The sequence below is a fragment of the Mixophyes fleayi genome, chromosome 11 (genome assembly GCF_038048845.1).
Source record: "Mixophyes fleayi isolate aMixFle1 chromosome 11, aMixFle1.hap1, whole genome shotgun sequence".
Taxonomy (NCBI): Eukaryota; Metazoa; Chordata; class Amphibia; order Anura; family Limnodynastidae; genus Mixophyes; species Mixophyes fleayi.
In genome coordinates this window covers 30,045,789-30,072,526 of record NC_134412.1, presented here as the reverse complement: position 1 = coordinate 30,072,526, position 26,738 = coordinate 30,045,789, and the positions used below count along the sequence as shown (strand labels likewise).

The following is a 26,738-nucleotide window of genomic DNA, read 5'->3' as shown; positions in this document are numbered from 1 at the left end:
TTCGAGAGTATAGGAGTGTATTTGAAAGGAATGTTAGATATATACATGACAAAGGGACTTATGGGGCAAAATTAGATGAATACAATCTCTGTGTGCAGTGAGTATGTCTCCAAATTTCATTAAGAAGGTGGTCCAATGGTCTGTTTCAATGATAAGTGACCTGAAACACTTCAGGGGCCATATGGGCTGCGCTCTAACCTCCAAAATTTATATAGTGTCAACATATTCCGTAGCGCTTTACAATTGGGACAAACACAGTAATAATCAAACGGGGTAGAACAGACAAAGAGGTAAGAGGGCACTGCTCACAAGCTTACAATCTAGGAATTGTGTGACGGGTGGTAATAGGGTAATCTAGTGAGGTTAAGACGGTGGTAGATGAATATTATAAGCTTGTCAGAAGAGGTGCGTTTTTTTAGAGAATGCTTGAAAGTTTGTATCTCATTAATAAGTTAAAACAATACATTTAATCAAAGAAAGAGACATCTATCTATAATAACATATCATCAGGAATTTAAACAAATGTTACAAGCTATAGCGAACAAATCTAATAGTAAAGGAAGGAAGGAGCTGGGGGCCACAGGGGAAGGCTCGGAGGCCAATCACAGGTCTAATCAAATTAGGACCAAATTCTCTTGATCATGATTTCCCATTCATCCTATCTAGTAAAGCATTTAAACATCATTACAATTCCCCATAAAATTTATAGGCAAAGGACACAGTTCAAGATAATTTCAACACAATATAATTGATCAGTGAGATATTGAATGTTAGAGGGCACACCATATTTACCAACAATAATTCTAATACACACACACAGACTAGAGTTAATTTTGATATCAGTGGTTAATAGGGTGGTTGAGGAATATTATAAGCTTGTCTGAAGAGGTCGGTTTTCAGAGAGCGCTTGGAAGTTTGTAGACCAGAGGAAAGTCTTATTGTGCGAAGGAGAGAATTCCATAGAGTGGGTGCAGCCCGAAAAAAGTCCTGTAACCGGGAATGGGAGGATGTAATAAGGGTGGATGAGAGACGCCATTACCGTTTCAAAAGACACAATTTCACCAATCATAAAACAACAGAAGAGACCAAATATATTTGAAAATGTACAAAATAAGTCAGGGAGATCCAACAGAAGTCATCCAGATTTATATAAAGCACTTACATTTTATAAACAAAATTACAACTATTGTAACAATGTAGGTAACAAATAAAATGAATGCAGGATTAACCATCATATATTTGGGAGGTATTTGCTGGAGAAACTTTCAGCCACAGAACCCAAAGCAGAATTTGTTTCCCCTAGGGAAGTTCTGGGATACTAGTGTAAAGAACCAAAAGATATAACTAAGAGTATTAGAGTGAATCGACTGCTGCACAATCGTTAGAGACTGAAGAGATATCACTGGACTGTGCTGCAGATATTAGGAGTAGAGATGCTTACTGACCCCCGTGAACTGGTTTTGGTTTTGGATCTGGATTAGCTTTGTGTTTTGGTTTTGGCAAAACCACCCTCGTGTGTTTTGGTTTTGGATTCTTTAGAAAAAAATCCTAAAATATGCTAAAATCACATAATTTTGCTCTTTTTTTGTTCCTACATTATTATTAACCTCAATAACACTAATTTCAAGTCATTTGCAGTCACTTTAGACCACCTCACAGATCACAATATTATTTTCATACACTTTCGGACAAATACTGCAGCGACCTGGCTGGATGGTAAGTGACAGAGCAATGACACAAACACACGGCAGTTCATAGCACATCTAGGACACATTGCCACACAGCAGTGGCAGAAAAGAAAAATGGGGGTCCTATGTTGGATCTTAAAAAGGAATTCAAAACTCGCAAGATCCGACGACGTCACAATGATGTTTTGCCTCATATTCAATTCCGAGGGTGTGCGACGGTACTCAGATCCCCTAAGTTCGGGTGTGTTCGGTTCTCAAGGAACCGAGCTTGGGCATCTGTAATTAGGAGAGATCAGGTTCAGTAGCCCTCATTGAATGCCTAATGCAATATCTTCCTGAGCATTCGTTTATCAGGTGATTGGCCCGATATGTGGCTGAAAAACTCCAGTGTGTACCTAACCTTAGTCTGCTGCGTTGGCTCTGCCCTGCTATGGAGAACCTGGGAAGCACTGACAGTGATGGGCAGAGTTCCAAGCTATATGTGAGTTCCAGGACCCTGCTAAATAGATCAAATGATGGGAGTCCCATGGGAAGGACCCCTACCAAATTACTACTATTGGGTGGGGTTAGTACAGGAGTTATTTAAAGTGGAAAACCTCTATAAACAAGATCATATTTAGATCATACTTTTATACTATAAAAAAACAATAATATGCTTAAAAGAATTGTTTTGTTTTTAGATTTTAAGTCTTATCTCTTTACAGTCTCATAATTAGCATTCTGTGTTACTGTACACTAACTTAAGTTATCGCAGAGTGAACCTGTTTTTTTAGTAATTCATTTAATAGCGCGTAGTGTCATATTAATGATAAAAAAAAAAATGAAACCTAGATTGCAATCAAAGGTAAGGAAAGCTGGAGCAGCTTAATCATACTGTAGAATGCTCCCTAGGGGACAATGAGGATATCAAAAAGGGAAACGGGCCTATGGCCAAGTCCTGTCTGAGGAAGTTCCATTGCGGCAATACTCCAAATAGCTGTTCCTAAATATAAATATTGTTTTTCGTAAAAATGACTCACTCTTGGAGCATGATTTGGGCCTGGGAAGGTCAGTGGGCTGCTTAACGTGTTCTGATTAGATTGGATTTTCTTTTGATGAAAATATAAGAAAGAAGAAAGAAGTATACTATGTCTTGTGATGTCTGGTGGTTGTTGATTTATGGTGACTTTCAAGATATTTTCTTAGCTACAGTAGCATTGCAGTGAAAATCAGTTACATTGGGATAATGTGTCATCACCTGCTTACTGTTATGCATTTCTTTATAATAATGTTAATTATATTATGCGGTAAAGACGGAGCAGAAGAACAGGTATGGAGACAGGAGGGGAGGGGGCTCTGCTCATACGAACTTACATCCTAAAGGAGGGTAAACAGACCAGGCACAAGAGGAGCCAGTTGAGAAGAAAAGGCAGAAAATATGTTTAAAAAGTTGAATATATTTCAAATGTGTTTAGCTTTTTTATCTTGATTAAAGCAAACCCACATAGGTCTGCTTTATTCACAGTAGGACAAAGTTATATTGTCTAGAAAAAACATGTATTTTAGAATTCAAAGAATTTTTCTCACAATACAACATGCCTGCAAAAGTCCTTCCTTAACAACGATTTAGAAAGACACCCACAATTACTACATCTAAAACTACAGGCACTCCAAGGTATTCATCTGGGGATAGTTTGAATATTTGTAACTGTAGTTTTTTTCCCACAAACTGAATGTAATTTTTGTTTTCTTCCTCAATAACTGCTGCAGTTGTTTTGTTTCGTGACTTATATGTTTCTCGATAAACCCACCACAAAACACATTCTGCTATTTCTATGTACAATGTGTGCTTTAGTTGCTACTTTGAGGCAGGACCAGGGCCGTCTTTCCCATTGGGCACAATGGGCAGGTGCCCGGGGGCCCTGCAGCCCAGGGGGGCCCGTCGGAGGCAGCATGTTGGGCGTGACGTCATCACGCCCGCCCGACATCCATTGCGGAGCGCGACGGAGGAGGAGACCAGGGAGGGAGCCGGATCGCCAGCTGACCGCAAGGTAAGTATTTTCTTCTTTTTTTTCAGGTTTTTTTTTTTTTTTGCTGCCTCCGATGGGCCCCCCTGGGCTGCAGGGCCCATATATATAATCATTTTTTTTTTTTTTTTGTATATATAGGGGCCCCCGGGGCACAGCAGTGCAACGGGGCCCCTATATATACAAAAAAAAAAAAAAATGTTCTTAAGAGGGCCCTGGGCAGGACCGGGCCTACTTGTACCAATTGTCATGGAAGAGGCTCTGATTTGCCAGAACACAAGAAATCCCTTTTCCCAAAAGATTTTGTCTAATCTAGTGAGAACTTTGAACCTGTTTTTTTTGTTGGCATTTATTTAGACATAGTCACAAAAACATGAAATTTGCAATTAATTTCAGTGATGCAATTTTCAAACGAAGCTTGGGCAAGCGGAGAAACTTATTTCTATCTCTTATTCATAGTGCATTTTGTCTCTGATGGCAAATATTCCATAGTTGCTTGTTGTATATCTCTATATGCATCTGGAGACCTTCCAGGCTATTAGACTAGAGGTATAGTGAGAATTTTTAACCTTTTTTTGCTGGTAGTTATTTTAAATAGGCAAAAATTAAATTCTTTTTTTTTTTTAACAAATAATTTCAATGATCATTTTTTACATATAGCACAGAAAAACACACACCACTTAAATACTACCTTATATGATATGTTTGTTCTTAACGTCGGGTAAATGTATTATGCTTCGATTTCTGAGTTTTGCCCTTAAAGACTTAGGGCTAGATTTACTAAGCTGCGGGTTTGAAAAAGTGGGGATGTTGCCTATAGCAACCAATCAGATTCTAGCTGTCATTTTGTAGAATGTACTAAATAAATGAAAGCTAGAATCTGATTGGTTGCTAGAGGCAACATCCCCACTTTTTCAAACCCGCAGCTTAGTAAATCTAGCCCTTAAAGCTGTTTTAAATTTGGCTGTCAAACTTGCTGATTATCGGTGAGTTGCAGAAATCAGAGCATAATACATTTACCCCTTGGTGTCTAAACATTAAAGGGTCCAAGAGGAATTGTAGTGTTAACAAATCCTTCCATTTCTTTCCCTTGATAATAAATTACCTAAAAACTGAAATTAAAAAGTACAATAGATGAATATCCCTACATCATGCAGGATATTCTGAAATTTGTGCACAGCAGTTATTTTTAGCATGTATTGTAATTAGGGATGTGCACCGGCGACTTTTGAGGTCTCGTGTTTTGTGTTTTGGATCCGGATTTTCGTTATTTTTGAGGTTCGGATTTGTCTCGCAAAACACTTGACGAAAGGTCTCGGTTCGGATTTAAGGTATTGGATTCGGATTTTTTTTGAAAAAAACATAAAAAGTTTAAAAATCAAGTTTTTGGGCTTATTTTCACTCCTAGGCTATTATTAACCTCAATAACATTCAATAACAAGCATTTCCACTAATTTACAGTGTATTCTGAACACCTCACAATATAGTTATTAGTCCAAAACGTTGCAACAAGGTATCTTTCTGGACTGCGTAGAGGAGTGGGTCACCACAATATATATTAAAAACCCTGAACTTTTATGATTCGCACCAATAAATGTACCTGGACTGCGTAGAGGAGTGGGTCACCACAATATATATTAAAAACCCTGAACTTTTATGATTCGCACCAATAAATGTACCTGGACTGCGTAGAGGAGTGGGTCACCACAATATATATTAAAAACCCTGAACTTTTATGATTCGCACCAATAATTGTACCTGGACTGCGTAGAGGAGTGGGTCACCACAATATCTTAAAATCCCTGAACTTTTATGATTCGCACCAATAATTGTACCTGGACTGCATAGAGGAGTGGGTCACCACAATATCTTAAAAACCCTGAACTTTTATGATTCGCACCAATAATTGTACCTGGACTGCGTAGAGGAGTGGGTCACCACAATATCTTAAAAACCCTGAACTTTTATGATTCCCACCAATAATTGTACCTGGACTGCGTAGAGGAGTGGGTCACCACAATATAAATTAAAAACCCTGAACTTTTATGAATCGCACCAATAATTGTACCTGGACTGCGTAGAGGAGTGGGTCACCACAATATATTAAAAACCCTGAACTTTTATGATTCGCACCAATAATTGTACCTGGACTGCGTAGAGGAGTGGGTCACCACAATATCTTAAAATCCCTGAACTTTTATGATTCGCACCAATAATTGTACCTGGACTGCGTAGAGGAGTGGGTCACCACAATATCTTAAAATCCCTGAACTTTTATGATTCGCACCAATAATTGTACCTGGACTGCGTAGAGGAGTGGGTCACCACAATATCTTAAAAACCCTGAACTTTTATGATTCGCACCAATAATTGTACCTGGACTGCGTAGAGGAGTGGGTCACCACAATATCTTAAAAACCCTGAACTTTTATGATTCGCACCAATAATTGTACCTGGACTGCGTAGAGGACTGGGTCACCACAATATCTTAAAAACCCTGAACTTTTATGATTCGCACCAATAATTGTACCTGGACTGCGTAGAGGAGTGGGTCACCACAATATAAATTAAAAACCCTGAACTTTTATGAATTGCACCAATAATTGTACCTGGACTGCGTAGAGGAGTGGGTCACCACAATATATTAAAAACCCTGAACTTTTATGATTCGCACCAATAATTGTACCTGGACTGCGTAGAGGAGTGGGTCACCACAATATAAATTAAAAACCCTGAACTTTTATGAATCGCACCAATAATTGTACCTGGACTGCGTAGAGGAGTGGGTCACCACAATATATTAAAAACCCTGAACTTTTATGATTCGCACCAATAATTGTACCTGGACTGCGTAGAGGAGTGGGTCACCACAATATCTTAAAAACCCTGAACTTTTATGATTCGCACCAATAATTGTACCTGGACTGCGTAGAGGAGTGGGTCACCACAATATCTTAAAAACCCTGAACTTTTATGATTCGCACCAATAATTGTACCTGGACTGCGTAGAGGAGTGGGTCACCACAATATCTTAAAAACCCTGAACTTTTATGATTCGCACCAATAATTGTACCTGGACTGCGTAGAGGAGTGGGTCACCACAATATCTTAAAAACCCTGAACTTTTATGATTCGCACCAATAATTGTACCTGGACTGCGTAGAGGAGTGGGTCACCACAATATCTTAAAAACCCTGAACTTTTATGATTCGCACCAATAATTGTACCTGGACTGCGTAGAGGAGTGGGCACTGGGCACCACAATAAAATATATAAAAAACCTTCAACAGATCTGCATTACACTACACATACGGCTGCTCCTCCATCCTCTCCATCATATACATGTTGGAGTTTTAGCGTGTGACAACCTCTTGTTTTTGATAATGTCAGTGCATTTTGAATATTTTTCAATTTGCCCCACACCACTGAATGTACTTTATCTATGATACGCAATACGCATCTATCTATCTTGACTGCGTAGTGTGGTGGCCCCGGTACACAATTTGGTACCGAGGCCACAATATAATTAAAAAACCCTCCACGTGTCTGAATTCCACCAAACAAGTATCTGGACTGCATAGTGGGGTGGCCCCGGTACCCAATTTGATACCGGGGCCACAATACCTCCTCCAAACATGGTACAGACAATTCGTCATTGAGATCCCAGACAGACAGGGTCAAAGTGTTATTGTTTGACTTTGTAAACCCAAAAAACTGTCCCTGTTGCACATAGTCGTGCAATGAAGACTGACTTTTTCATTTAAAGGCACGATCTTTCAAGTGTAGTGTTTGTAAGTCTAAGTCATATTATACTTTTGGTAAAATTGGTTTATTTTGTTCCTCTTTATGGTAATTAATTAGTAATAGAATTAAAGTATGAAATAGAATTAAAGTATGAAATAGAATTAAAGTATGAAATAGAATTAAAGTATGAAATAGAATTAAAGTATGAAATAGAGTGGTATAGAGTTGTAGTGTGGTATAGATAGAGTGGTCCACACAATATAATAATAAAACCCTCATCTGGTCTGAATTCCACCAAACAAGTATCTGGACTGCGTAGTGTGGTGGCCCCGGTACACAATTTGGTACCGAGGCCACAATATAATTAAAAAATTGGGCATCAACTGTCACCGTTGTTTAATATCTGATACACCTAAATATGGACTGCACAGTGGAGTGGCCCCGGTAGTAAATTTGGTACCGGGGACACAATACCTCCATCAACCCTCTAAATCCCACTCCACTGATGGCGGACACCGGGCGCACGTCTAACACCAACATTGCAGTTACAGACGCAGTTATACGCTTTGCAATAGGGTGACTACTATCGTATTTTGTGGTCATGGCAAACGACTGTTGGACGGTCAATTGTTTTGTGAAAGACTTAGCGGTCTTACGACTTCCCCTCTGGGAAGATGACCGACTAACAGCAGCAACAGCAGCAGTGGCAGTAGTAGGCGTACCGCTGCAGGATTCCTCGGATGAATCCCGTATTGAGGAGGACTCAGTCTGGCTGCTGACTTGGGCTGCAGGACTGAATCTGATGGAGATTGTGGAGGAAGTTGACGAGGAGGGTGTTGCTGGTGTGTATCCAACTGGACCACGGGATTTAGGTGTCCCTGTACCGATGAGGGTCCTAGCCCCAGTTCCTGAACTAACCACTGAACTATGAAGGTTATTCAGGTGACGTATAAGGGAGGATGTTCCTAGGTGGGCAAGATCCTTACCCCTGCTTATTTGAGCTTTACATAAGCTACATATGGCCATACATTGGTTGTCTGGATTTGGATAAAAATAACTCCAGACCGAAGAGGTGCATTTTTTGGTCTTCTGACCAGGCATGACGATGGGCTTTTTCATCCCATGGACATCAGCTGTTTCCCCCCCTGGTGCCTCATTTACAATAACCACATCACCATCCTCATCATCAAGTTCCTCCACAGCGCCAGCTACATCATCAATAGCCTCCTCCCGAGCCACCTCTTCCCGTACAGTGATGGGAAGGTCAGGTTTGACAACCACCAACACCCTTGGACTCGCCTTGGGGATTTGTGATAATTTCTCTTTAGAAGGCAGAGTTGTTTGCTGTTTTGTTGCTGACAGCATAACTCTCTTCAATTTTTTGTAGGGGGGGGAGGAGGAGGAGGGCTAAGATCCGTGGGTGAAGCTGAACCACTAGTCATGAACACGGGCCAGGGCCTAAGCCGTTCCTTGCCACTCCGTGTCGTAAATGGCATATTGGCAACTTTACGTTTCTCCTCAGATGATTTAAAGTTTCTCTTTTTGCTACATTTTCTTAACTTGGGCTTTTTGGATTTTACATGCCCGGTACTACGAGATTGGGCATCGGGCTTGGAAGACGACGTTGATGGCATTTCATCGTCTATGTCATGACTAGTGGCAGCAGCTTCAGCATTAGGAGGAAGTGGGTCTTGATCTTTCCCTACTTTATCCTCCAAATTTTTGGTCTCCATTATATGTAGCACAAGATACTGCAGAATGTGTGAACTTGGTAATATTGCAGTACCAATGGACTTATACTGCTGTATTGTTTTTGCAAATTTGGTTATAATTATTATATATTTTTATTTTTTTTTAAATTTTTTATTTTTTTTTACTTTTTTTTAATTTTTAAAAAACTTGGGAATAGTGGGGAAAAAACTATGCCCTTAGAAGCACAGAGCACAGGACACAGCACCACTGGACTGAACAGGACACGGCACAGGACCCAGCAGCACTACGGAACTCAGCAGGACAGAGCACAGGACACAGCACCACTGGACTGATACTGCAGAATGTGTGAACTTGGTAATATTGCAGTACCAATGGACTTATACTGCTGGATTGGTTTTGCAAATTTGGTTATAATTATTATATATTTTTTTTTTTTTCAATTTTTTATTTTTTTTTACTTTTTTTTTATTTTTTAAAAACTTGGGAATAATGGGGAAATAACTATGCCCTTAGAAGCACAGAGCACAGGACACAGCACCACTGGACTGAACAGGACACGGCACAGGACCCAGCAGCACTACGGAACTCAGCAGGACAGAGCACAGGACACAGCACCACTGGACTGATACTGCAGAATGTGTGAACTTGGTAATATTGCAGTACCAATGGACTTATACTGCTGGATTGGTTTTGCAAATTTGGTTATAATTATTATATATTTTTTTTTTTTTTTAAATTTTTATTTTTTTTTACTTTTTTTTTATTTTTTAAAAACTTGGTAATAATGGGGAAATAACTATGCCCTTAGAAGCACAGAGCACAGGACACAGCACCACTGGACTGAACAGGACACGGCACAGGACCCAGCAGCACTACGGAACTCAGCAGGACAGAGCACAGGACACAGCACCACTGGACTGATACTGCAGAATGTGTGAACTTGGTAATATTGCAGTACCAATGGACTTATACTGCTGGATTGGTTTTGCACATTTGGTTATAATTATATATTTTTTTTTTAATTTCTAATTTTTTATTTTTTTTTACTTTTTTTTTATTTTTTAAAAACTTGGGAATAATGGGGAAATAACTATGCCCTTAGAAGCACAGGGACTGATACTGCAAAACACAGCACAGCACAGCACAGAACTAAACAGCACAGAACTAAACAGCACAGAACTAAACAGCACAGAACTAAACAGCACAGAACTAAACAGCACAGAGGACCACCTAACACACCCTCCCTCTACCCTGATCAATGCCCGAGTGAAGATGGCGGCGACTAGCGGGGAATTTATAGGATCCGAGTATCGCGAGATCCGACAACGGGATTATGAGTCAGAGCCTCAGTTTCACTTTTGAATTTGGCGCCAATACCCGGATCTGTCTCGGACCCGACTCGGATCCGCAACGTTCGGGTGGGCTCGGATTTCATAAATCCGAGTGCGCTGATCCCTAATTGTAATGTGGGGTTTTTTTGCCAATAGAAGTTTATTTTCTGTTCTGCCACATTTCGATATGGCATTTTTTTAAGTTAAGCTGGGTACACACCTATGCAATCTTTACTTAAAATGTAATGTCTGTAATGGTTTCACAAATGAATAAAATATGCCGATTCATGCGCACACACCTACACTATTTACCTACAGATCTGTGATCTTCATCTGTCTTAACCGTCTGCTGTAAAGATATTGTTCCATTGTTGAATGTGATTTTTAGGAAATTTATAAAACCAAAATCAACAGATGCGCTGTGTTTTAGTGAGACAAATCATGATCGTGGGAGCATATACACTCTTGCAATATCTGACCAAACAGCCGTGAATCGTGTAATCTGCACAATAATTGCATAGCATTACCCATGGCAAAATTTACCACTAGGCAACCTAGGCATCTGCCTAGAACCCAGCAAGCCCCTGGATCCGCCACTGATGCGACCACATTCCTCCTGGGCTATTGCCGAAGACGCGAGAATAGCCTGGGGGGTCTGTACAGTCACACATTCTAGGCTGCATGTGACCACACCCAAAAAACATACTGGTAGGTTAATTGGCTGCTATCAAATTGGCCCTAGTCTCTCTATCTGTCTTTCTGTCTGTCTGTGTGTGTGTATGTGTGTGTGTGTGTGTGTGTGTGTGTGTGTGTGTGTGTGTGTGTGTGTGTGTGTGTGTATGTATGTTAGGGAATTTAGACTGTAAGCTCCAATGGGGCAGGAACTGATGTGAGTTCTCTGTACAATGCTGCAGAAATAGTGGCGCATAGAAATAGATGATGACGATGAAAAATCAGCTGCACTTGAGCCAAGATTCCTATCAGTGGCCCTGCCCCTGTGTTTTTAAGTATTTTGCATTTATTTTTAAGCTTAGTTTTAACTTTTTCCACTGAAATTGCAAATTTGAGCTTCCAGTTAAACAAATATGCCGGTCCCCTGTGTATGCTCAGTAGAGATAGAGTATTACTCAGCCAACACAGCAATAAAATATTGTTAAAAGTGACAAAAAGTAATTTTTTTTGTCACCACAATAACTGAAGATGCTTTTTATACGTCAGAGGTAAATAATGGTAAATAGGCTCCTAAGGCAAGTAAAGCACTTGGCCAAATGACATCCAACCACTTGTACTAAAGGAACTTAGTTCAGTAATTGATAGACCATTTCTTATATTTGTGAACTTCCTCATAACCTGGCCAGTGCCACAAGATTGGCAGAAAGCAGAAGAGCCACCAATCTATTAAAAGGTAACAAATTCCCACTCTATGGAATGCACGCCCTCTCACAGGACTTCCCTCTGACCTCCAAACATTCAAGTGTTCTCTGAAAACTCACCTCTTCAGACACATTTATCAAATTCCTCAACCGCCCTCCTAAACTCCCATAGGCTACTCTACCCAAAACCACCCCTCTTCACAGTTCACACAAAACTTACATATGTTCTCTTCTATACTTAAACAACCCTCTCATCCCCTGACCAACATTACTGTGTGATTGGATCATATAGCCCACTAAGCACTTTTTACCCTTGCAACCTGCCTGGACCAATATGCAGTAACCTTATGCATCCAACTGCTTTTGTCCTATAGATTTTAGCCTTGCGAGCAGGGCCCGCTTACCTCTCTGTTTGTTTGCAGGATGTGTCCAATACATATTTGGACTATAAAGTCCCAAAAGAACGCACAGAAAAAAATCTAAGTATTCAATATTTGTCACCTGTTGATAATATAGTGATTTATGCAAAAACATAAAAAAGTGTTGTTTTTTCCTTCCTCCCCCCATGAAATACATTAATCAGGATGTTATTGTGCATTGACTATGTGCATATGCCTCTTCCCTTCCCCGTTCCACCCCTGAAATCGTAGGCTATAGTAAGAGTCCTTCCCGCTCGAAGATAAATTGCATACTCTTGTGCATAGTTAGTTTCTGGGCATGCGCAGTGCAATTTAATGCAAGACACAGCAACTATCGCCATTTATGTTCCTTAATGAATCAGGCCCACAGTGTGATAGTTTGGTATACAAGGTGAGAGAACTAGGCATACAAAAGTATGTACATTTGTTAGTGATATGGTTAAAGGCTAAAAGACAAAGGGTAGTTATAAATGGAAAATATTCAGACTAGACTAAAGTGAATAGTAGTGTACTACAAAATCAATATTGACTACTTTTCAATATTGTTTATAAATGACCTTGTCGGTGGCCTAGAAAGTAGGGTGTGCACGACGCTTGTTGGTGATACGTTTAGATCAATTGACAAACTGAGCCATGGAATGACAGATGACATTTTAATGCAGATATATGTAGATTTGTGCACTTAGGACATGATAGTGATTGTGCTACTTGCACATTAAATGGATGTGATACTTGCACATTAAATGGAATATAACTGGGAAAAATTGAAATGGAAAAGGATTTAGTAACAGAAAGCTGAAGCAAGCAGCGTCTCCACAGATAAATGGGATGCATACAAAGGGAATAAATGGACATGATGTGACCATGGCATTACCATTGTACAAGTCACTAGACCTCATCTTAAATATAAGGTTGCAAGTTCACTTACAGACTTAAACAGGTTGCATGCCTTTCTTATAAGTAATGGTGTCTGTAGCGAATTAGTTCAAAATATTAGAGAGGTGATTGATGAAGGGACTTTATCTTATTGCCATTTTAGGGGCTAGGTAGGATTTCGTTTCTCCCTGTAAAGCTATATTGGCAGCTGTCACACTTGGAATTTACTTTTGTCTTTTTCTGGATCAGCACAATTAGAATTTATGAAAAGTTGAACATAATGGACTTGTATATTTTTTTCAAACTTACCAACTAGTGTTTGTAACTGTGTTGATGTTGGACTAGTGCTTCTAAGCACATCATACACAAACTGTTAAAGTGCACTACAGTCACCATCATAACATGTATACTGAATGTGCCCAATACTGTCGTTTCTAACTTCATAACAATGCCTGCATCTGGCCCTTCCTATCTCAGGTTGCCACAAAAACCATTATCCTTGCACTCATCATTTCCCGTCTTGATTACTGTAACCTCACCGGCCTCCCCTGCTCCCTCCTCCACTTCCTTCTATACTTAACGCGGCTGCGAGACTTATCTTCATCTCACGCTGCTCTTCTTCTGCCTCTCCTCTCTGCCTTGCTTTACAACTGCTCCCCTTCCCCGACAGAATTCTTTTTAAACTCCCCAGCATCACTTACAAGGTCCTCTCCCACTCAACTGCCCCTTATATCTCCAACCTGCTCTCCATTCACGCTTCATCCTGCTCCCTGTGCTCAGCCAATGACCGTCGCTTCTCCTCCACACTGATCACCTCATCCAATTCCTGAATCCAAGAATTCTCCCAAGCTGCTACCTTCCACTGGAACAACCTCCCATGCTCTGTCCGACTTGCACTAATTTGTGCTCCTTCAAATAGGCACTTATAACTCGCCTGTTCCTTAAAGCCTACCAACATCCACCTAACCCTCTCTCCATGCTCATCCTCATCACCTCTTTCCGAACCCTTTACTCGCTCCTCCTGCGCTTGTTTCCCTTTACTTACTCTCATTTGTGCCTGCTGTCTGTTTGCCCTCCCTTTAGGATGTAAACTCTTACGAGCAGGGCCCTCTTCCCTCTTGTCGATATACCTATTCTTCTGCTCCAGCTTCAGTATAGTTGCTATGCCTGGAGCTTCTGGAGTCATCTTATTACTGGTTTATTGTTCTGTACTGCTTTACTCTGTACGGTCTACTGTTTGTATTGTTTACGGCGCAGCGAAAGTCTGGTGGCGCCTTATAAATAAAGAATAATAATAATAATAATAATGTGATTTGAATGTATATCACAAGCTAGCAAATACAACTGGGGACCTCTGATTAGACCATAAACAGTAGTGAACAAAGCCAAAACCTTTGGGGAGGTGAAAAATATAATCTGTTATCATATGAAACCAACTAAAACTGATGACAAAAGTTGTATTTTGTAGACAAAAAAGGAGGATTCACATTCTATCTATGGCTTTTCTCTCTATGGGCCCCTGAACTTGATGGCTGACAAGCTCCTTGCTATCTCTAGCCATTGTTGTATGAGTGATTCTTTACATTGGAAACCGTATATTGATTTTAGTGACATTTCATACCTTTATACAAACTGTCACAAGCACTTATATTATAAACACCCCCCTAGAGTTTCTTTTTGTGGGACTAGAAGTTGGTGCTACTCTTATGGATGCCAGTCAATGGGGTCCCAATGCCAGGGAAAAGGTATGTCTCTAGCACATACTTACCTACTTTCAAATTCTCTCCTTCGGGAGATCCCAGGAGATAACAGAGAAGAGATCATGTGACCACTGCAGGAGGGGGCGTATGGTGATGCCGTATTGTCACCATGGCCCCTGCCCCCTGCTATGGAATGTAGAAATCCATGACATTGAATTGCACGGGCGGGGCTTAGTAGCTTGAACCCATCATTAAGCCCCACCTCCTCAACAAACCGGTAGGATGCTTACACTTCCAGAGTCCGGGAGCCTCCTGGAAATTCCGGGAGGGTAGGCAAGTATGCTCTAACAGTCCTCTCATATACATACATATGCTTTTATAGACAGCAACAAGTTTTGGCAGATAATGAGGATAAAGGTATGTACTGTGTGTATACCCTGGTAGATTGCTATATATGCAGTTAGTATTGTACTCTGCAGTGTAAATACATTAGAGTCTTGTTTCACATAGATAAGTTCAATATCTCTTTTACAAATATAATTTTAATCTCACTTTAATTGTAAATTACTGTCAATTTCTATTAACTAATTTGCTCCTATCACATGAATATCTATAATGTCTTCTCTCAAGACCCTCTAGTTTAAATATGGATATTATATGCTAATAATATAATTTATTCATCTTAATACCTAATAGATTCCAATTATCTCTGTTTTTCTCTCATAATGACTTGGCTAAATTAGCTCTAATTCTTGACCATTCTTTAGGAGTCAGGGTCTTCCCCCCGTGTCCTGCTCCCAGGCCAATTCGTGAGGATCTTTTTCTGGTAGATTGTAATTGTTAATGAGTTGGTACAGAGTAGATATTAGGTCCCTTGTAGAGGGGGAATTGCGACACAGAGACTCTATAGACGAGCATTGGTCCAGTGGGAGAGGTGTCTATAGGGAACGGTAAAAATTTATGATTTGGAGATATTGCTAGAATATTTTGTGTAGTAAGTCTAATCGTTTTTGGAGATCCGAAAATGTAGGGAAAAATCTCATCTAGGCTAGGTCCCATACAAAAAGTAGATTATGTGAAGTCCAATGGTGAAATATTGGTCCAGGGCTGGTGCGAAGTTTTTATTGTTCCACAGTGGGATTTATAGCGGGTATTGGAATCGTAATTTGTAGGTCTTGGTTACCCGGTCCCATATGGAAACTGAAAATCGTGCTGTGGGGATTTGAGCTAAATGTCTGGTCTTGTGCTGGGGCGGGATCCAAAGCAGTGAATATGGAGACTATAGTTGTAGCATATCAGACTCAATAAGAGTCCATTCTCTACAATAAGGGGGAGAGTGCCAAAGAATGCATTGGGACATGTGTGTTGCTTAATAGTATTTTAATATGTTTGGGAGGCCAAGGCCTCCGGCAGTTTGATGTTTAGAGAGAATTTGCATTCGTAACCTAGGTCTACCTTGCACCCAAATAAATTTGAAAAGTGTTTGTTGAAGATGTTCAAGTATATGTGAAGAATCTTGTATTGGGAGTGTTTGCCATAAGTAATGTAGTCTTGGCAAGATATTCATTTTAACAGAGGCCATATGGCGAATTCAGGAGATGAGAAGTGCATTCAATTGTGTTAAATCAGATTTTGTTACATTGATGAGCAGGGGCAAACGCAGGATTTGTAGAGGGGGATTTCCACACCACGCCGCAAGTGGGCGTGACCAGTATGCATGGGGGCTTGGCTATAATTTTAGACACTGCTTGGCTGCTCTCCAACTCTTCCTATCCCCATAATATACATGGGCAATGCTGCGTGGACTACTGTTAGGTGCACCTGAAATAACTGATCTTTTTATGTTGCCAACGGAAATTAAAATTAGCCTTGAGAAATTGGACAGTCTTTTGGGGAATATTGAGGTCTATTATTTCAGATTTATCTGCATTTATTTTATAGTTTGATAGAGAACTATAGTCCGATATTTCTTTAAAAAGGTTAGGTAGGAATATGTGCGGTTTAGATATATTTAATATGTCATCATTGGCATATGGAGCAATCTACTAGGGGTTCCATAATAAGAGTGAAAAGCAACGGGGGTAAGGGGCATCCCTGGTGGGTTCCATTGTTTATGTTGAAGGGAGAGTATATTTGCCCATTAGCTAATACTGAGGCTGTGGGATTATGATATAGGGCTGAGATCCCTCTACAAAAAGCCCCCTGGATCCCTATGCTCACCAGGATGTGCTGCATGAAAGGCCTAGCAACTTTATCAAAGGCCTTTTCGGTGTCTAATGCAACCACAAGAGCAGGAAGTGATGTACTGTTAGCTACATGGATTAAGTTGATTACCCTTCTGGTATAGTCGGAAGCCTGCCTACCCAGTACAAAACCAATCTGTTTGCTAGTATTTTTGCAAAAATCTTTAAATCTACATTAAGGAGAGATATGGGTCTATAACTACTCGCCTCAGTTGGATCTCGATCTGATTTGGGTATAACCACATTTCCCGCTCCTGTGGTGGCCCTATCAAATTTGCCTCCCTCTAAGATCGAGTTGAACAACCCTGTGAACATGTGGATCAGCTGATCAGCATTTTTTTTAAAGTATATGGCAGTAAACCCATCATGACCAGGGGCGGATTGGCATTTTAATGCTTTGATAGCATCAGAGACTTCCTCCGACGTGACTTCTGTGTCGAGGGAATCTGATTGCATTCTAGTGAGTTTGGGTAGTCGGCATGAGTGAAGATAACTTTTAATATTTCCTTAAGCAAGGTTGGATCAACTATTGTTGGACTTAAATCATAGAGAGAAGTAGTGAAGCATAGTAGTCACGAAACCTCTTTACAATCTTTTAGGGATCATAAGTAAGGGAACCCGCAGAGGTTTTCAGTGACATTTTTCGATTTCGGGTGCTGCAGGCCCAAAGCTTACGAGCAAGAATGGTATTGGCTTTATCGCCTTTTTCAGAATATTTTTGTTGAACCCATAGTAGGGTTTTTGCAGCTCTTTTTGATTGAAGATTTGATTTAATACAAGGGCTTCTTGGGATGGGTTTGGTGAAGTGAAGTTGACTCTTGTGTTTGGTGTTCAAGGTCTTGTATCCGCTCTCTTCTTTTAGTCTCTGTGTCTCTGTCATTTTGATAAGTGTTCCCCGGATGGTAGCCTTGTGGGCTTCCCATAGGATAGATTGTGAAACTTTTGTGGAGGTGTTGTGAGCTATGTAGTCAGTGATAGCCTGCGATATCTGTTGTATATGCTCTTGTTTGAGGAGTAATGATTCATTGAGTCACCATCTAGGGCGGACTTGTGAATGCTGGGGTAAAAGTAGTGATAATGCATTAGCCTCATGGTCAAACCAAGACACGGAGAAGACATGGACCTCCCTTAGTTTCTGGGTTGTTAAGTGATTTACAAAAAAATAATCTATTCTTGAATATAAATCATGAGGAGCCAAATAATGAGCGTAAGCTCTAGCTGATGGGTATAGTACTCGCAAGGCATCATATAGATTAAATGATTTTAACAGGGGTTTTAGTTTACAGGATTCCTTAGCAATGACCTGAATAGATGTGTGTTTGGCTGGATCTATCTTGTGTAGGGTCTAGAACAGTATTGATGCCCTCTCCTACGAAGGTCATGTGATCTGTAGATTGGGATAATTGTTGAAAGAAGTTGGCAAAAAATGGCTCCCTGCTGCACGTTTTGGAGCATATATTCAGGCTAAAGTTATTGGAGTTTGGTTTATAGGGCCACTGAGGATGATATAGCTACCAAGGGTGTCAATAGTCAGTGGAACTCTTTGGTGTATTAGTATTGCTGTGCCTCTACTCTTCGCATTTGCAGATGAGTAATAAGCATGAGGATAACATTTAGATGCTAATGAGGGATGTGGCTTTTTAAACTTCCCCTGCGAAGTCGAGGACTTGCAGAAACCGACGTTTCATACGTTTAACTCTAGAGTCAAGTTATAATCGTGACTCACGGCATCCATTGAATACATGGTGTTATATTATCAAAATCTATGGATAAGAGAAATTCTGTGTACATAGGTGCATGTATGTAGAGTGTGGGTGCAAGGGAATAAATAACCCATAAATGCAATTTGTCAGAATGAAATAAATTACACAATATAAGTAATAGGTGAGTTGAAACTAAAGCTTTTCAACTATGTAAACAATCATTGTTTGTAACAACAAACTAAACAGCGTAAATTCATTTAGCGTGAGCTAGTTGAAAGTTGAGGACCCCTGATCTAATTTAGCACCCAATCTAATAACTAAAGTTCAACAAGAAACTGGTTCGGGTTAGGGATGTGCACCGGCGACTTTTGGTGTCTCGTGTTTTGTGTTTTGGATTCGGATTTTCGCGATGTTTTGGTTTCGGATTTGTTTCGCAAAACACTTGCCGAAAGGTTTTGGTTCGGATTTAAGGTTTTGGATTCGGATTTTTTTTGAAAAAAGCATAAAAAGTTAAAAAATCAAGCTTTTGGGCTTATTTTCACTCCTACGCTATTATTAACCTCAATAACATTCATTAACAAGCATTTCCACTAATTTACAGTGTATTCTGAACACATCACAATATAGTTATTAGTCCAAAACATTGCAACGAGTTATCTTTCTGGACTGCGTAGTGGAGTGGTCCCCACAATATAATTTAAAAACCCTGAACTTGTATGATTCGCACCAATAAATGTATCTGGACTGCGTAGAGGAGTGGGTCACCACAATATAATAGGAAAACCATCAACTGGTCTTAATCGCACCAAAAAATGTACCTGGACTGCGTAGAGGAGTGGGTCACCACAATATAATTTAAAAACCCTGAACTTGTATGATTCGCACCAATAAATGTATCTGGACTGCGTAGAGGAGTGGGTCACCACAATATAATAAGAAAACCATCAACTGGTCTTAATCGCACCAAAAAATGTACCTGGACTGCGTAGAGGAGTGGGTCACCACAATATAATTTAAAAACCCTGAACTTGTATGATTCGCACCAATAAATGTATCTAGACTGCGTAGAGGAGTGGGTCACCACAATATAATTTAAAAACCCTGAACTTGTATGATTCGCACCAATAAATGTATCTGGACTGCGTAGAGGAGTGGGTCACCACAATATAATAAGAAAACCATCAACTGGTCTTAATTGCACCAAAAATGTACCTGGACTGCGTAGAGGAGTGGGTCACCACAATATAATTTAAAAACCCTGAACTTGTATGAGTCGCACCAATAAATGTATCTGGACTGCGTAGAGGAGTGGACTTTTACTGCTGAATGTGTGAACTTGGTAATATTGCAGTACCAATGGGCTTATACTGCAGGATTGGTTTGGCAAATTTTGTTGTAATTACATTTTTTTTTAATTAGTTTTTTGTATTTTTTTTATAACTTTTTTTTAATTTTTTTAACACTTGGGAATTATGGGGAAATAACTATGCCATTAGATGCACAGACCACAGGACACAGCACGACTGGACTGAACAGGACACAGCACAGGACCCAGCAGCACCACTGAACTCAAAATTAACAGAGCACAGCACACAGCACCACTGGACTGATACTGCAGAACAGAACACAGCACAGCACAGAACAGCACAGCACAGCAGAGCACAGCACAGCACAGAACTAAACAGCACAGCACGAGATCTACCAGAACAGAGGACCACCTAACACACCCTCCCTCTACCCTGATCAATGCCCGAGTGAAGATGGCGGCGACTAGCGGGGATATTATAGGTTCCGAGTATCGCGAGATCCGACAACGGGATTATGACTCGGAGCCTCGCTTTCAAGTTTTCATTTAGCGCCAATACCCAGATCTGTCTCGGATCCGACTTGGATCGGCAATGTTCGGGTGGGCTCGGATTCAGAAAATCCGAGTGCGCTCATCTCTAGTTCGGGTGCATAAGCTGGTTTCCTATAAGTTTAAGTATAGTAACTTATAAGCCTGTGAAAAAAAAGTTGAGTACCAGAAAAACAAACAGTAAAAGTCGTAGTTAATGTATAACGATCACTCAATCCTCATAGGAAAGTTAATAAAGAGAGCAATAAACCTGGAGTCCATTTATACTCGTGGATCATGCCTCCTGCCAGACTGGAGCCAGAGCAGAGGATCTCTGTTGAGACGGTGTAGATGAAGCGGATACTTTTTAAGTTTTATATCAGCATGTTCAGCATGTATTCACTTTACGTATATAAGATCATTTAAAAGTCAATAAAAACATTGTTTTCAGGGCTTTACAAATTGTCAGCAAATAATGCTATTTGGATGAGTGTTTGTACACTTGGAAACACAAATTGGGACCACACTAAACATGCCCTTAAACCTCAGTGGTGCACGCAGGGGGGGTTTCTGAGTCTCCAGAAACCCCCCCTGCGCTAACTAAGTGGCCGCTATAGCTGCACTGTCCTATACAGCAGCCGCGGCGCTGTCAAAGAAGCGTCCGCGGCGGTGCTGTAGTGTATACAGCACCGCCGCGGACGCTTCTTAGACAGCGCCGCGGCTGCTGTATAGGACAGCGCTAAAGAAACGGAGCTGCTGCTCTCACGGGGGGTGTTTTTTTTTTTGGGGTCGGGGGGGAAACCCCCCCCCCGACAATCCTCCGTTCGCCCCTGAACCTCTATCATTGTAGACAGCAAGTCAAGTTCTATTTAAACTCCTCTATTAAAAACTGAAATGCCCTCTGTATCTTATATGTCTTACAGATTACTCAGCACCTCCACATTTTCTTTTCCAGGTTTGTTTTAAAATTATTACTATAAACATACTAAAAAAAAAAAAAAATCAAGTCAAGCAAGCTTGTTCAATAACCTGTAGTAGAAAAACAAGTTGCTCCTTTAAGGTTAGGCGAGGTCTCACAGTATATTTCATTGCATTCCTACAGCCAAGGCACAGGAGGTTTGTGAAGCTGTAAAATTAGAAGTGGAAGTTTTTCACCTTGGCAAAACTATGTCGTGCTACGGAATCCTGAATGTACTGTAAATTGCAGTGTTAAAAAAAAGCTGCCCAGTATTTGAGCAATGCATTTGCACCCTTTGCTTTGCAACATGGCTCGCACCCTGTAGCTGTATTTCCTCCAAACTCTAAAGGCGGTCCATAGCTGTCAATGGAAAATACTGTTCTTACAGGGATCATCGACAGCTATACAAGAGGGTTTTTCAAACCCAGTCTTCAGGAACCCTAACAGTGCATGTTTTCCATATCTCTTTGCTGGAGCACAGGTGTTTTCATTACTGACTGACACGTTTTAAAAGATCCACAGATGGTTTTAATTATTTCACATGTGATTCTGTGAGAAGACCTGTAGAACACATGCACTGTCAGCAGAGACGCAGGGGGGTTCTAGGGTCCTGCCCTGTCTGTGTAGGGGGAGGTGCCAACCACCTGGTGTGGCTGCCCCCCACTTCATCAGCTATGGAAGGGGCCCCAAGAAGTTGTTGTACCGGGGGCCGGAGATTCCTTTTGGCGGCTCTGACTGTCAGTGATTTGAGAAACACTGCTGTACAGAATGAGTTCACATAGTGGCTGCTATCATCTGAACCATGGATGTGAGGGAATATTATCAATTGAAAGTTGATAATTTTCAGCACTCACAATAACTGAGGTGTGGATATATTCCCCATATGGATCAAGGGTTCTATTACAAATGATGCTGTATTTACCATGAGGATGACAGAAGATAAATTTAATGAACGTTTAAAGCAATCCACAATTTTGTATTTTTTTTTTTACAATACAAAATGAGTGCAGCCGTTAGTGAAGTCAGTACCTAGACATTATACAGGCGCAGAGAAGTTTTTTGAGACACAAGCATAACATCTTCATAAAAGACTGCAACAATTTCCTGAAGCCATGCACCAGACAAGGGGCTGGTTCAAAGAGCCGCCAGATTCTGTAGTAATCTCACGGCTATGTTTATGCACTTACTAATGGCAATTATGGTAATGAAAACTTAACTTTTTTTTGCCTGCATTTCAGTGAGGTGCGAGCAGAAAAAGAGCGAAGATCATTGGCAAACAGTCGACACTTCTCAGTTAATGGAATTGTCAATTGAACAATGTGTCAGTTGTTTAGCATGGAAACAGAACTAGTTTTATAAATGTCCCATACTCTGCTTACAGCCAGGGCCACCATCAGAGGGGTACGGCCAGTTCTGCTGAGAGGGGCCCGGAAAGAGTAGGGGGCCCGGACAGACCTCTCTGTCTGTCTGGGCTCCCTGGACTGTCCGGGCCTCTCAGTCTGACTGACCATGCTGCCTCTTCTTCTCCGCGATGCTGCAGCTCCACCTCCCAGGCTCTGATAGGCTGGGAGCGCGGCGCAGGGACATCATCACTGCGCGCCACGCTACCAATGTATCAGTGACCGGGAGCTGCAGCATCGCGGAGGAGAAGGTAAGTTAATTAGGTATTTATTTTATAGGAGAGGGACAGATAGAAGAGGGGACATTAACTGTGCCTTGGGGAGGAGAAGGGAACATTAACTGTGGGGGGGGGGCATTAACTGTATTAGGGGGGAGAGAGGGGACTTTAACTGTGGGGTGAAGAGGGGGGACCTTAACTGTGGGGTGGAAAGGGGGGACCTTAACTGTGGGGTGGAAAGGGCGGACCTTAACTGGAAGGGGACCTTAACTGTGAGGTGGAGAGGGGGACCTTAACTGTGGAGGGGGGAGAGGGGGACCTTAACTGTGGAGGGGGGGAGAGGGGGACCTTAACTGTGGAGGGGGGGACCTTTACTGTGGGGTGGAAAGGGGGGACCTTAACTGGAAGGGGACCTTAACTGTGAGGTGGAGAGAGGGGACCTTAACTGTGGGGTGGAAAGGGGGGACCTTAACTGTGGGGTGGAAAGGGGGGACCTTAACTGGAGGGGGACTTTAACTGTGAGGTGGAGAGGGGGACCTTAACTGTGGAGGGGGGGAGAGGGGGACCTTAACTGTGAAGGGGGGAGAGAGGGACATTAACTGTGATTGGGGGGGAGAGGAGGACATTAACTGTGGAAGGGGGAGAGGGGGACATTAACTGTGGAAGGGGGGGAGAGGGGGACATTAACTGTGGAGGGTGGGACATTAACTGTGCAGGTGGGGGGAGGGGGGATGTTTACTGTGAATGCAGGAAGGGGAGAGAGGGACATTTACTGTGATTGGGGAGTAGAGGAGAACAATTACTTTGGGGCAGGGGAACATTTACTGCGATGAGGGAGTGGGGGGAAGTACTGTGATGAGGGGTAGGGGGTGCATGTATGGCAAAGAGGGAGGGGGGCATAATGTATGGGGAGGGGGCCCTGCCAGATTAGTTAGTACTGGGCCCCACAGTTTCTGATGGCAGTCCTGCTTACAGCAGATAATTTATTCTGAGGAAGGGCCTATGTTTACTGCAAATATGTTTAAATTCCTCTTCTTCTTTTCAACTATAGTTCCTCTGGTGAAAGTTTGTTCAGAACATCTAGGAAGGTTTTTGCTGAGCACAATTTATTCTTCAAGCTATGGAAAACTCAGAATTGTACAACATTCTCGTTTCTCAAAACAATTAAGTATAACCTGTAAATGCGCCAGGGGAAGAGAATAGATTAGTAACATTTTGCATAGATGTTGGTTCTTGATGGAGCTGGCCATTTTGCAGAAGTGATTCTGTCGATACAATCTTTGAGTTCCCCTTTTGCTTTCCCATACCACAAAATGCCGTTGCTCGCTGAATTTTTACATTGGCATTGTATGGAATAAGTAGAGTTAGGAACACAATGTCAATTCATTCTGCTGAGTGGTGTGTTTGGGGTAGCAGTGTTCTGGGGGATATTTCTCTGTATTTGTTCCTAGCTGGATAACCCCGTCCTTTCAAGCACCTGCTGTGAACCTGTAAATTGACTGAGCAACTTCCACTTCTGTATTGTTTGTTTGAGAGGCATGTTGGCATCATTGCTGGTGCTGTATTGCCATTTGGAGGAGTTTGGGGTACCCCTTGGTAAGCTAGCTCTCAATTTAAGAACACATATATGTATGGCCCAAAAAAAAGGGACTCTCAATTTTTGGGCCATACATATAAGGCCAGATTCCGTGGCAAAAATTACATGCCCAAATGCGGTGTGAGATAAATATTTTGTGGAATGGATTTGGGAATTCTCCGGATCTCTAGGAAAAAGTATCACCAAAGTGTTTGTGGGGCTATTTATGTAAAGTACTATTAAACTACATATAAATTGTTACTAATATTTGCTGATACCATGGAAAATTAGGCAACCTCTATGCTTACATAAAACACTCCATGCTTCTCTCAGCGTGCTCCTAATAAACACCTATCAAATCCATTTTATGGTTTTTAAGATCACACCTACTGGCAAGTGAGTCAGATAACTAGAAAAACTTTAGCTGTTACATGCACCTGAGAGCAGAGGAAGACAAAGTATTACAAACTCAGAGAAGATCATAAACCTTTGTTCTGTGTCTTTGGCGACATCCCAATATTTCAGAAATGCAGAACAGAATGCTGCTCTACTTTCCGCGCAGATCATACTACTACGTACGTCGACATAAAGGTAAGTGAGAGAATAATCAACTGGCAATAACAAGATCAGAGTGGACACTTTAGTTCTTGCAAAAAACAAGACAGATGAAATAAACACGCTCCATTGCGAGCACGTAGCAGCATGTAAGGTTTTTGGCTGATCTGGCGTCCCAAATCAGTAACTGAATGGTAATTAGCAGGCATTGCAGGTATGGTTCAAATTAAATATATAAACTGCAGACACCCTATTTGTAGCTGGCTCCAGCAGTATCCCACAACTCTTCAGGCATCAGTGTAAGACACCCTTAAAACTTAATATTTGAGTACCCTCTGTCACCCAAAAGTCAGCAATATTATCTTGTAAATACTGAAACCACCCTATTTATATCACTGATCACACGCTGCTATTGCATACCAATGCAATACATTGGTATTATGACTATTCACAAAAACAGAAATATATATTGTACACATTGCCACCAAATCTGTTACTGCAACATATGGTAGTAAATCGCTTAATAGAGACATTTAACCCCTTCACCACTGAGCCTATTTTGGCATATTTTGGGATATTATAGGTATGTTATTAGCAGGTAACATGAATTAGTAGTTGTTTTTTTCTGTGTGTCCTTTTGCGAATGTTTATTCCATATAGACATTGGATGTATCCTGCAGTGTCTTGTGTTGCAGAGCAGACCTACACCCAAATTTATCAGCACACGTGTCTTCAGATCTGTTTCTTGTTAAATCCAGGAATACACAGAGACGATTTACGTCCCTTTGAGTTTTCAGAAAATAACATTAGTTTGCTTATACCTGGTGTCACAGCAAGAACATAGCCAAAAAAGTGTTTGATCTTTTTCAATTGAAATTGCAAGGAAGTGTAATAAAAGCAAATGTGTGTATTTTTGTTCTAAACATCACCAATAAATACTGTGTAGCAATAAATACTGTGATTCTTCCTTTAGCCTCAATACACCTATCCAAAACAGTAAAAAGCAGGATTCTATACATATGTTTTTGTAATAAAATCTGCACTTGAAGATGATAATGGTCTTTTTCAAACAAGGGGACGCTTGTGTTTCTAGGTGCCAGGAGGAGGGAGATCTATATCCCCCATCCTGGGCTCCTTAATAACACCCTACACTACACAAAACATTGTCTGGTGAACCAGTGTGTTCACCAAACTACTAAAGGATCATATCGTTTAAAAGAGGGAGCTCTCCTCTTCCAAATGAGGTTATCTCTGATTTTTTTTTTTGTAAGCCAAAATGGGGGAGATATTTGCCCTTTTCCCCCATCCCTGGACTTCTTCATTATTTCTGTAGTCTAGTGAGGGTATTATCTGGTGATCACACATGATCACCAGACAATAGCTACTAATTAGAAAGAGTGG

At 41.0% G+C, this 26,738-nt stretch overlaps 1 protein-coding gene across 10 annotated transcripts in view; it reads left to right on the top strand.

Moving 5' to 3' along the window:
- Window positions 1–26,738, top strand: part of LOC142107631 (galactoside alpha-(1,2)-fucosyltransferase 2-like) — a 211,236-nt gene that overhangs the window by 103,143 nt on the left and 81,355 nt on the right. For 3 of the 10 annotated variants that reach the window (XM_075191171.1, XM_075191177.1, XM_075191176.1), the window contains exon 1: window positions 25,201–25,373. The exons of the other annotated variants lie outside the window; for them this stretch is intronic. In XM_075191171.1, coding sequence (XP_075047272.1) covers window positions 25,310–25,373 — 64 coding nt within the window. In that variant the 5' untranslated portion in view covers window positions 25,201–25,309. Of the gene's footprint in view, window positions 1–25,200; window positions 25,374–26,738 lie in introns of those variants that run through there. 10 annotated transcript variants of the gene reach the window in all.